This window comes from Vicia villosa, linkage group LG3, assembly GCF_029867415.1.
Source record: "Vicia villosa cultivar HV-30 ecotype Madison, WI linkage group LG3, Vvil1.0, whole genome shotgun sequence".
Classification (NCBI taxonomy): Eukaryota; Viridiplantae; Streptophyta; class Magnoliopsida; order Fabales; family Fabaceae; genus Vicia; species Vicia villosa.
This window is the reverse complement of record NC_081182.1, coordinates 8,777,083-8,789,822: the sequence shown is the minus strand read 5'-3', so window position 1 is coordinate 8,789,822 and position 12,740 is coordinate 8,777,083. Positions and strand designations below refer to the sequence as shown.

The 12,740-nt window shown below is 32.3% G+C and overlaps 1 protein-coding gene across 1 annotated transcript; it reads left to right on the top strand.

Annotated features, from left to right (window-relative positions):
* Nucleotides 1-8,788: 8,788 nt before the first annotated feature.
* Nucleotides 8,789-12,450, top strand: LOC131660224 (BEL1-like homeodomain protein 7). The gene is made up of 5 exons (XM_058929404.1): nucleotides 8,789-9,300; nucleotides 9,579-10,440; nucleotides 10,600-10,952; nucleotides 11,045-11,105; nucleotides 11,187-12,450. Exons 2-5 carry the CDS (start codon nucleotides 9,706-9,708, stop codon nucleotides 11,793-11,795), a joined length of 1,758 nt encoding a protein of 585 aa, XP_058785387.1. The 5' UTR covers nucleotides 8,789-9,300; nucleotides 9,579-9,705; the 3' UTR covers nucleotides 11,796-12,450.
* The last annotated feature ends 290 nt before the right edge of the window (nucleotides 12,451-12,740 follow it).

Genomic DNA, 12,740 nt, shown 5'->3' with positions numbered 1-12,740 from the left:
AGGCTTAATTAAATTTTTTGTTCTTTAATTTAATTATTTGTTTCATATTAGTCATTTTTTTAATAAATATTATTATTTATTCTCTTATGGTGCATTTGTAAAATACGAAGTATTGGACAGAACAGTACTACACAGTATAGAACAATACATGATAATTTTTTGTGTTGTACTCTGTCTGATGGTTAATGTACTGTACAATTTTTTCTCGATTTTGCTTGATATGCACCGGACAAAATAATATAATTTTTACTATAATATTAAATATGAAATAGTTTTTTACTCTACTTTATTTAATATGCTTATGTAGTAGACAAAGTAATATAATATTTTTATTGATATAAAAATATTGATATTTATAAATCAAAATATTAAATAATGAGAAGAGAAGAAAAATAATAAATAAAAAAAATTTCTCTACTTTATTTGATATGTTGGAGAATCGAATAAAAATAATATAATTTTTATTATAATATTTCTATTGATATATTAAATATTAGTATTATATTTAGAAATTAAAATATTAAATAATGGGAAAGAGAGTAAAAATAATATTTTGATATTTTTTTAATAATTTGTGCTTGGGATAAAAAATTGTCCCGTGGTTTAGTGGGATACAAGAATTTATGGTTTTGTCCAGTCTCTTGCCATATTTTTTGTCTAGTGTCATGATTAGTTTCTCCATCAAACATGGTACAAAAAAATTGTCATGTCCAATACATCATATTTTAGCAAATCAAACGCACCCTTAAATATACGAGAGGATGCAACAAACTTCATTAGAGAGGATACAATAAACTTGAGATTGAAGTAGTATATCTTTTGTCTCCGGATTCGAGGATAATATCTCCATAAGGAAGATTTAAAATGTTTCCAAACTCTTCCGAAGACAATGATATCTTATGCATTTTTACTTCAGACTAGACTATTCTATCAGTGAAGTAAAGGTTTGAGATGAACATCTTGACTAACGATGGATATACCTTTTTCAAGAGGAAGTAGAAAAGAACATCTTAAATATACAATGCAAAAGAATGAAAGATGAATACTTATTTATAGTGTGTTTCTTGATGATTTGATCGTGTATTTTTGGCAAGCAACCAATGGAGATTGTGCTGATTAAAAATAAAATCCAAATCATTCCAAATTAGGTGTGACAATCGATTGGATAAGGGCTCCGATCGATTGGATAATCATATATTTCAGGAATTTCAAGCATTTATCATCAATGATGGGATCTTTTTACCTTGTAGACTATGTTTGGTTTGGATTTGGTATGAAAATATGTGCGCCAAGCTCTTCCAATCAATTGCCATAAGTTGTCAATGGATTGAGCTTACGCCACTCAGTCTCCCTAGTGCATTTTGGGCCTTGTGGTGGATTTTATTTCTTTTCTGCTCCTATTTCTACTTTATTTGCACCTCCTTTATAGAAAAAACTTTAATATTTTTGGTTAGTAAACATAATTTATCGAGATGAACAAAATTAAATCCACTATTTTAAAGGATTAATTAGAGTTTTCTGATCACTTCAACCTTAAAATAATGTACTACTTCAATTATCAAGAGGCCTTGATAAAAACTTCCCTTAAAGGGAACACCAATCACCTTATACTTTGTAGTAAGAAACCTAATACTTGGTAGTAGGTATTAATTTACAGGAATAAATTTTCAAACACCCATGATACTTTTTGTTGTAGGAAACCTGAATGAAAGAAGATTTTGGGAGCGAAGCCTGGAGGATCGAAGTTTATCAATTGCAGATGTATTACTTATAGAGAGTCTCGTCAGGGGAAGAAGAGTAAAGACCTGGGGATGAAACTATCAAACGATAGGCTAATGAGATGGAGAATGGGTGAATAGATCAACATAAATTTCAGTGTTTTTTAAAAAATTTGACTAACAGAAGCGTCCTAGAATCGACTTTCGTCTATTATAAACCGCTATTGGTAGAATCAGATATGCTACAACCACGAAGAAAATTGCTACGCTAAAGAATTTGAAAAATCAAATCAATGCGTTTTTCAGAAAAATATTCGTTTGAATGATTAACACTTAATCACCTACTTCCAACGATAATGAGATCTATAAATTTGCTAAGGTCATTTGTCGAACACGTGTTGTGCAAACAGTTTGTTGCACAAGAAACTTAACAAACACTTGGTATGCAATCTACTAAGCACAGTCGTTTTCTAAGTGTAGAGATTTGTGATTAACAATTGAAAAATGCAATTATTATTAGCAATGTAAACACAATTTTTATATCACAAGTCTACACTTTGAATATTATGAGCTAAGACAAGTGAATACCAAAAATGAAAGCAGAAAAAAGTAAAGTAAAAGGCGAGAAACACAACATTTGTTTAGGAAGCTCCCCTATCGACGTCGCTAAGGGTACGTTCGGTCTACCCCTAATTCCAAACGGGAATTAAGATAGTCTTTATTTACTTTGCAAATTGCTATTACAAGAGAAGTTAATGTAACAAACAAACAAACTCAGTTTTGATGTTGATTCTTTATCTTATCTTCCCTTGATCTTAAGCAAGATCAAGTCTCCCCAAGAGCTTTGCTTGTTCCTCTGTCTACCATGACTCACTTGAACGAATCAGTGTTCTTCAAGACCTTCACTCGGCTGAATCTTAATCAAAGTCTCTTGTCCAAAAACTCCCCAAATCACCTTGATCTTGGAGGACAAAACCTCAAAGGTTTTATTTAATGAAACCACCACTAATCTTCACCCAAAGGAATATTTAATTCCTATTTATGGATGTTATAAAGCTTGATCGTGTATCAACAACACAAAAATGATTATGTGTAATTGTGTAGTGAACAAGAAGATGAATGAAGATGAGAAGACTTGTGTATCTTTTAGGTTTCAAAGTTATGTTGAAATGAGTGCATGAATGTATTTATATGTGTGTGAAAAGGATAGCAAGATCTCGAAAATTCGTTCACAAAAATGCCCAAAATTGAGCGACAGGTCGACCTTTGGACTTCATGCGTCGACCTATTCAAGGCAGTGAGGTCCGGTGTTGGTTTAACACAATATGAGTCAACTTGTGACTTATGTGTGTCGACCCATACTGTGTTGAACCAAATCATGGCAGTGAGGTCAGTGCATGTGTGTGTGAGTGAGTTGGCCAAATCATGGCAGTGAGGTCTGGAAAAACAATGCACAACATGTGTCAACTTGCAGCATGCTATGCGTCGACCTATACAAGTCATGAGTTGATGCATAGGTTGGTACAAAGTCACCATAATGGTTTTTGACAAAATTCTCAAGTTGGCTTCAGTATGAGTCGACCTATACAAGTCAGGAGTCAACTCATGACTATGTAAATTACTCAAAAACCTATTTTTCATGATGCATATGTTTCACTTGACCCATGCATCTTTTAAAACACTTGATGCACATGTTTCCAAGATGAGTGGAATGCTTGTTCAAAGGAGAGTTCAACCAAACATCACAAGCACATTTATTATTCTATTTTTGACATCATTAAAACCAAAAAGGACCTAGCACTCACATACTCCTCCTTTTTGATGATGACAAAAATCTTTTGAAAAAATTAGTACTTTGAAGATTCTTGAAGGAAAAATGCTCCCCCTGTCAATATGCATTAAAAAAAACTTGAAATATCCATTTGCTTCTTCTCCCCCTTTGACAACATCAAAAAGAGAAAAAGCCCAATAGAAATGTTAAGACACAAATAGAATTCATAGGCGATTGCAAAGCAAACAAGCATTAACGGACATTCACATATAATGAAGTTAATGCAAGATTGTCAATAATTAACCGTAACACACGTATCAAATTACACACATTGGGCATGCAAAATAGAAAGTTGTTTAAGGATAAGATACAAGGAAATAAACATGATGATATGCATACTAGGATAAAATGCGAGATGATATGCGGAAATGCAAGAGAAAAGAAAAAAATGAAATGCGAGGATGTATGAGATAAGAGACGCAATCTCTCAACATAATCAACTAATGTCTTCCTCCTCTATGGTGACCTCTTCATCTGAAACTTCGACGATACTCCTCTACTTGTTCAAATAATTCAAGAACACCCCTATTAAGAGTATTAAAGCTTTGACAAAGAGCATTATGGCGAGTAGTTGAAGTCTCCTCAAGGAGATTTTGCCTTGTAGTGAAGGTAGTGGCAAAGGCGTCAAAATCATTCCTATGTTCATGAATATGAGTTTGAAGATGTTGAACTTGTAGTTGTTGAGCATCATACCTCTGCTGTTGAACAAGTTGCATGTTCCCAAGCATAGCAATGACTACAGATTTATCACCAACGTTATATTGGGATGAAGAAGGCACATATGAAGAGTTACATTGGTCATACCCGTCCGTTTGAGTCCATGTACCCCATTTAGGTTCATTTGCATTTTGTTGAGCATATGCCTCTTCTTGAGCACGAGCAACTTGCACTCAATGATTAGTGTAGTCATCTTCATCTTCATTTTCATGACCATAACCATCAATATTCTCATCACCCATGACATCCGTATCGATGTTCTGAATTTCCTCCTCACTGTTCATTGGACTCCTCCATCACCCAGATCATCATAATTGTAATACTTCTTGGTTGCTCCCTTAGGAGAAAGGAAATACACATTTTTCTTCTCATCCTATGTATATCCCATCATTTTCATGCTGGTTTGATCGAATTCTTGAACAGAAATAGGTGTTATACATGGAATGTTTGTCATGGTAACATCACAATAGTTCAAAATGCATGGAATCAAGGATCCATAGCATAAGGCGAATCCTTTGCGACATTCCTTTAGAGAAAAATCCTTCTCACAAAATAATATGGCCAATTAATTTTGATTTTATTTTTCAGAACCCATCCCAATTGAACCTCAGTTTGATCAAATCTTGAATACCCTCCTTTCTTAGGACGCATGATGTGTGAAACAATCTATTGTAGGATGCGATCATCCCTTTTCAGAAAACTAGTTGTAACTGATGGAGAAAAAAGACCATCCTGAAATGCTTCTTCAGAGTAAAGAGCCTTCAACATATCATTTAGAGCAGTGGTGAAATCAAAACTCGAGGCGATCCTATTATTAGAGATATTTATAGCAGTAGGATCACAAGTATTTTTATTAAACATATCCTTCCATATCTTGTTATCCACTTTATAAACCTTATTTCCCATACTAAATGCAAAGTCAGAGTCCTTGAATTTTCCTCTCAAGCCCGAATAGAATATTCTAACCATGTCCTCATTATAGTTGTCGTTACATTCTAGAAAACCGTTAATCCCTTAGTAGTTCATGACATCAACAATTTCGAGAATGTGTATTCTATTGGCTAGAATATTTAATATATATTTTAAAATAATTTAAAAATAGTCTAAATTAATATAAAAGATATGTATAATATTTTATTCTAAGAATTAATTGGTTGTGTTTTGGCCTTTGTTACGGATATGTTGAGTTTTAGCAATTATAAATATGTATCTCTTTTGTTATGGTAGAGTGTGACAATCTTTAGAATTTTAGAGATGAAAATAGAAATAGGGGTTTAGAGTTTTTTTCCGAGAAATCTTTGGAGTTATCTAAAGGAATTGAGAAATACTTTTAAACTCATTGAATTTGTGTAATTATTATATTGAGAGTCGGAGAGATTCAGAAATATTTGGATAGAAAATAAGGTTTGTTTTTGGGAACTTTGTAGACTATTTTCTTGTAACTTATTTGTAATCCCTCGTAACAATTTTTGACATGGATTATTTGATCGATTTAGGTAAACAAATCTTTTGTGTTTTGATCGGAAAAATAGCAAGTGTACTATTTTGCCTCTGTAGTAATAAAGGGAAAATTCCCCGAATATCGATCTCAAGGACTGCGTGATATTATAGAGTTAGAAGGAATTCAATTAAACAAAAAGCCTTGGGGGTTTTGGTTTTTATGATTACGAATTAAATTTCAAATAAACTTAAAAAGGGTGATTTGGCCAAATATGAGTAACATGCCAGGGTAGGAGTGTGCATTAACATGTAACAATTATGAACCCTTGTTTCATTAACAAAATTCAACTTATCAATTACCGGTTCTTAAGGGTATTTGCTCCTAAGTCCTTAGTGGGCAAACCTTTGAACATTGAAATCCTAATCCCAAAGTCCTTCGAAATTAGTGATCAAATCAAGTATTATTATAATCAAGAACAATTCGGTTACTATAGGGTATCCCTAGTCCTAGGTGATATCTACTATAGTATAATGGTATAAAAACCCTAACAATGGAGGTCAATCCTAATTGTCAGTCATAAATCAATCCAGTTGGTCCGACGAGGAAAGCATTAAAAACCTTATACCATTAAATTGAACATGAAAGAGAAATATGTTATTGAAATTCGGAATTCAAAATCATCACAAATGTTAATCAGGGACACCCCCTAGCATTGGGGGATTTAGCTACTCATATCATCCAAAGAAATTACAAAGATATCAAATAAAGACATTACAATAGAGATGATGAACTTTGATCTTCAATGGCTTCCACTCATGAGAGTTCTCTGTTCTTCTCCAATTGCATAGGCTTCCTTTCACAATCCTCCAATTCTTCCTGTGGCAAAAAGATCCTTAATTCATCTTGAAAACCCTCCTAAATAGTGCAGACTCACTTAAGTTGGTTGGAAATCCCAAAAACACCCTTGCAGGCAAACCACTGAACAAAATCACAAAAATCACTGAAATCAGCGTCAAACCCAACACGGGCCGTGTTGTGCAACACGGGCACCCGTGTTGGTCCCCTGTCCTATTAATTTTTATTGTTGAGTCCCAGGATGTGCAACACGGGCCGTGTTGTGCAACACGGGCACCCGTGTTGCTTCACTGTTTTTCCTTTCTCTCAAACTTTGCTCTCAGCTCTCTTCCTGACACGACCCGTGTTGAGCAACACGGCCACCCGTGTCAGGCCTGCTGAAAGTTGTTTTCTGAACTTCCTCAAAACTCCGAGTTTCGCACTGATTTACTCCGATTTCTCCATATCAGTCTGAAAACATTAAAACATACAACCAAAGCATAAAATGACGAATAAAGAAATAAAACACTCAATAACATAACTTAAACATACTTAAAAACCACGGTAAATATATGTGTGAAAACCACTGATCATGTTTCTTGTCTTCTTTTATCTTCTTCTACAAAGTTAATTCATTGTCTTATTGAATTGAAAGTTATTTTTGCTTAAAGCCATTTATTTTGAATGACATTGTTCTTTGTCTCGCATAACAAATTTATTTGTGTAATTGAACTCTAAATAATTCTCTTGAAAGTGATTTTCATTATTCTATCAATTTCACAATAGTGTGTTTAGATAAAATACTTTAATTAGAGAATGTAGTATTTTGAAAGAATTTAAAATGATTTCAATGAAATTTATTGTTCGGATAAAAAAAATGTGAAAAGTTGTTAAAATGATTTAAAAAATTGAAGTATTTTCTATAAGATAAATTTAATTATTTTAAAATGACAAATAAAATCATTGATTGTTAGTTGGTTTAGTGGTGATTGACGCTGAACTTAGTAGAGAGGACCACGGATAAACCAACAATTACAAATAAAATCAAAGAATTTGAAACTTTTGTCAAATTCTATAGAATGCGAGTGTCAAATTGAACATTTTTATCATTTTATATTGTGCATGTTGGTCAACATATTTCACAAAAGTTATAAATTGATCTTTAATAATTTTCAAATTTTAAAAATGGATCCTTTAAAATTTTAAAAAATTACGACTTGGTCCATATTAATCACATTTTAAATTTAGCCCAACTTTTTTAAATTTCTAAAAAATATCCTTAAAATATAACAATAAAATAATTTTAATATTCTATTCAAATGAACAAATTTAAAATAAATATATTTCAATTCAATCATTTAAATTATTTAGATTTTTTTCTCTCATCATATATCTCGTGTCCAGAGTCTATAGTATTGTAGAAAATTGAGTGTTGAAATAATAAAACCTTTCAATTTTAGAGATTTAAAATTTATCATTTAATGGTATTAGTGGTATTTGCAGTGTAGTTTATATAGACTTTAAGATAAAAATTTATCTAATTTAAAAATAAATTTATTTGCGATTCAGCTCAAATATATATAATTGATTTAAAAAGTTCGATCCAATCTGATCAAATTTTATGTGGTTCAAATTGGATCGATTTTTTAATATCCAAATTATAAATTATATTTTTTAGTAAGATTATAGACATTTTAATAAATACTGAGTTTAATATAATATATAACATATAGTAATATATTAAAAATTAATATTATAAAATAAAAATATCAATTATGGTTGAAACAAATAAAATAATAAAATAAATAAATTAAATTAAACTAATAAATAATATTAAAAATTAGGGAAATGCTAATCAGTATCCTCAGAACAATGGTTAAAAACTTTAAAATAGTAATTTTATCTCAGTAATCTGCGTATTTAATGTCTTGGAAATTGAAATATTAAAATTTTTATAAAATATTTTCTTTTTTAGGAATGCTTAACCATTGCCCTGAGGACTGTGGTTAGCAAGACCCTAACAATAAATATCATCACACAACGTATCATATTAATAAATATAAAAAAATATAAAATATATAAATTTAAATCCATTTTCATAAATCAATCTGAAATCCAATCTGAATAGAGAGATTTTTAGAAAATGATATTTCAAACATATATCCAATAATAATCTGTTTGTCTAAATTAGAAGAGATTGATTAATAAACAATAGTAGAGTAGATTGTGTATATCCATTGTATCCATTTGGGTTGCGATAGCGATAGAAGACAAGAAACAACCATAGACGTGAATTAGTTAGTTTCACCTACTCCATATAGCGAATTCAGCCAACCAAGAGAACCATTATTTAATACTTAAACTAAAGTTGTTGCTGTTTAAGAGTGAACCAACTCATGGTTACAAGTCACAGGTTCACCAACTGGTGGTTAAGCTTTTCAACCCATAATTTCAAGCAAACTAAACAACCACCATTATTTTCTTAATCCATCATCTCCCACACGTGACTGACTATCTCAACAATGAATGTTTCATCATCATCACTCACACTACCAATTATTTATTCCTTTTCAATAATAAAAAAATGTAGCAGCAGTAGTAGTAGTTGGTGGTGTAACATTTAATATTGTTTTTTATGTAATTGGTTGGTACCGTTCTTCCAATCATAAGCTGGTCGGTTACTCCTTTTGTTTCAAATCAATAACATATCTCTTGTTCCAATTCTCATTTCTCTACCTATGTTTTTCATCTCGGCTTAGGTATTTCCTTTTTTTTATTATTTACTCTTATTTACTTTTCTGTTTCATGTTCATTAGTACTATAATAATCATCATGTAGTATTGTACCTTTTGAAGATGATGATGATGTAGTATTGTTTGGATTTGAATTTGATGATTAAAAAGCAGAAAACTAGAATATTGTTGTGTGTTCTGGAAATATTGAATTTGTGGTTTTCTTGCCTTGTTCATGTTTGTTACTCTTGCTTCAATCATATCATAATCATACTGAGTTTTTGATTGAAATTTGTTGTTATCAGAATAGTTGAGGTGGTGTTGCGTATTGAGTTCATCATCACGAAGCCGATTGCGTCTCAATCCTGAGAATTGAAAGAGATATCAAGCTGATTTCATTCTTGTGAAGAGACCAGCATCAAGTACTTTACAATGTATCCCAATCATTCATTCTCATCGGTGTCTTATGCGGATATGTTCACCGCGAGCCCTCTGTTACCTCACAACTACTACAACGAATCTGTTGTAGGAGAACAAAATGAGACAGTGACTATGCAGTCCATTGATCAACATTCTGATCCTTGCAACTCTCATTTAGATTGTGACCAAAATATACAATGCCAAGGGCTATCTCTTACTCTAGGGACACTTTTGCCTTCTACATCATCTATCCCTCCATTTCAATACCAGTATCAGGACACCGGTTTTGTATCACTCATGAATGATACTTGTCTTCCAAAGGGAACTACAATATCTAATGATGATGAGTTGAAAACTGCTGAATGTATGGCATCCATATCTTCTGGAGGTTTTCATGACATTCCCAAACGGGAAAGTTTTCACGACTATCATCCTTCCGATCAATGTATGCAGGGCTCATCGGGATTTTCTAACATTTTCTTAAATTCCGAATATCTGAAGGCTGCACAGGAGTTACTCGATGAGCTGGTTAATGTCCGAAAGCAACGTGGAATGGAAAAACAAGAAAAAGTACGCGAAATTGGATTAAATAACTCAAAAGAAGCTGATGGAAAATCTACTACTCAGTCTACGCAAATATCTTCAGGTCCCAATGATTCTAATTCCAATCCTTCTAGTCAATTATCCTCAGCAGAAAGGCAAAATTGGTTGGATAAGAAGACAAAACTTCTGTCCTTCTTGGATGAGGTAAAATGCTTAGAACCCCTATTTTATTTGATTGCAGTGCATCAATCTTTTCATTGTCATAGTTGGACTAGTCAGGTTCCTATTTACCTTGTTAGATTATGTTAAGCTAGCTTATGGCTTATTGCAGAATCAATAATCCTCTCTTTGTGCTGATTGTAGGTAGATAAGAGATACAGACAATACTGCCATCAAATGCAGATTGTGGTCTCATCTTTAAACATGGTTGCTGGCTGTGGAGCAGCAGAACCATATACTACACTTGCATTACGAACAATTTCAGGTCATTTTCGTTGCCTGCGCGATGCAATCAGCACCCAAATTCAAGTCATTCAAAGAAACCTTGGGGAACAAGAAGGAATCCCTCGTCTCAGATATGTGGATCAACAGCTTAGACAGCAGAAGGAACTTCAGCATCTTGGTGTTATGCGGCACGCTTGGAGGCCTCAAAGAGGACTTCCTGAAAACTCCGTTTCAATACTTCGTGCCTGGCTCTTCGAGCATTTTCTTAATCCGTATGTGTTAATTCATAATCGTATCATATTATAGTACGCGTGTTTATTTTAATTAAACCGTTTTTCATTTTTTGTTTGATAATTGAAACCAGTTACCCCAAGGATTCGGAGAAAATAATGCTAGCTACGCAAACTGGTTTGACAAGGAATCAGGTATACTTATAATTAATCAAGTTATTTGTTGCTAATCTCTATTGAGACAATCAAATTTTCATATCATATGTTATATATCAGGTGGCGAATTGGTTCATTAACGCGCGTGTGCGTCTTTGGAAACCAATGGTTGAGGAAATATACAAAGAAGAGTTTGGTGATTCTGAGATAAACTACAATAATTCATCTGAAAATCACCTCATCAAAGGTAAAAGAGATTATTATTATACTCAAGAAACTGAGTCACAGGACAATGTACAAACTATTACTATTGATAGTGTACAAGCCTATTCCACTAAAGAACATGCAATGGATTATGAAAGTAAAAAATTGCATGGTGGTAGTAACGAAAGGTTCAGCGTGAAAAATGGCTTTTATTCAGAAATAGCTTGTGATACTGCCACATATGATTTATCAGAGATAGGTGGTGGCCACCACCACCAACACCACCAACAGCAACAACAGCAACATGTCTCTCTTTCATTGGAGTTGAGGAACTGTGAAAACGATGGATTAGCCACATCACAAGATGCCAATCACAAAAGACACAATAATAATAATAATATTAAAAATAATAATCAGATATTGTCTTCTTCTTCTTCTGATATAGTAGACTATCATTTCACAGATTCAGGAAAGCAACAACACAGGTTTGGCAATACTCATTTGTTGCATGAGTTTGTCGTATGAAATCTACCAAAGATATTTTTAATTTTTACTATCAATATGATTTAAAGGTATCTCTGGAAAGGTGTACTTTCTTTCACACAAAGATGAAAAGAGAGAGAGAAAAAAAAGACTATGCTGCTGTTTTCTTTTTCATTCATTCGCGTTGCCCTCATTGTTCATAAAAGTGATGTAATTTCACAAACGTACAAAATATACAGATAGGTATATATATTTTTGTAGATATTCATTTTTCATTTTGCTTGTAATAATAATAATAATAATAATAATGTTACAGATGATTGGTTTCATGATATCTGCAGGCAATTTTTTGTAAAAGGATAAGGAACATGTCTCGTGCATTAATGTTGTATAAGATATTAAAGTTTGTGTGGAAAAAAATTATTATTATTTTTTTATAAGCAAATAGTGTAAAAATTGGTAATATGTACGATGTGAATGTCCTGACTTTTCTTAAGTAATTTTCATTGACAACATGTGGTGTGGTCCATGTGCACACTTTGTTCCCTTAATAGTGACTTCCTTGGAAGCAATTGAAGAGGAGAATAACAATTTTGTTTAGCCTCTTTGACTTCGTGCATGATTGGTATGAGCTTTATGAAATTACATGGAGTCTATGTGATATTAAAAAATGTTACAAAGTTTTGTTTGATTTTTTTGTGTGGTAACAAAAAATGATTTAAAGTGAACCTATTATATAAAATTGATTTTAATTAAAAGTTACTTGAATTTAAAATATTTATGTTTGAATTATAAAGTGGGGTCTAAGTAAAACCCTCACCAATAACAATGTATCTGAGTCCAATAATTTTCATGGAATATTCTCCCGCTTGTGTATTTTCTGTAGCTCGCTGTTTTTGTGTTGTTGTAACTTGTAAGGGTTTGAGTATCCCTTGTACTCAATTTCATTTTTAATGAATTTGTTGCCTATTAAAAAAAAGAACATTA

Bases quoted from the DNA above. Each gene is read 5' to 3' on its own strand.
- LOC131660224 (XM_058929404.1), top strand. From the start codon at position 9,706: ATGTATCCCAATCATTCATTCTCATCGGTGTCTTATGCGGATATGTTC. The intron at 10,953-11,044 runs GTATGTGTTAAT...AATTGAAACCAG, and splicing joins TTCGAGCATTTTCTTAATCC to TTACCCCAAGGATTCGGAGA. The intron at 11,106-11,186 runs GTATACTTATAA...GTTATATATCAG, and splicing joins CTGGTTTGACAAGGAATCAG to GTGGCGAATTGGTTCATTAA.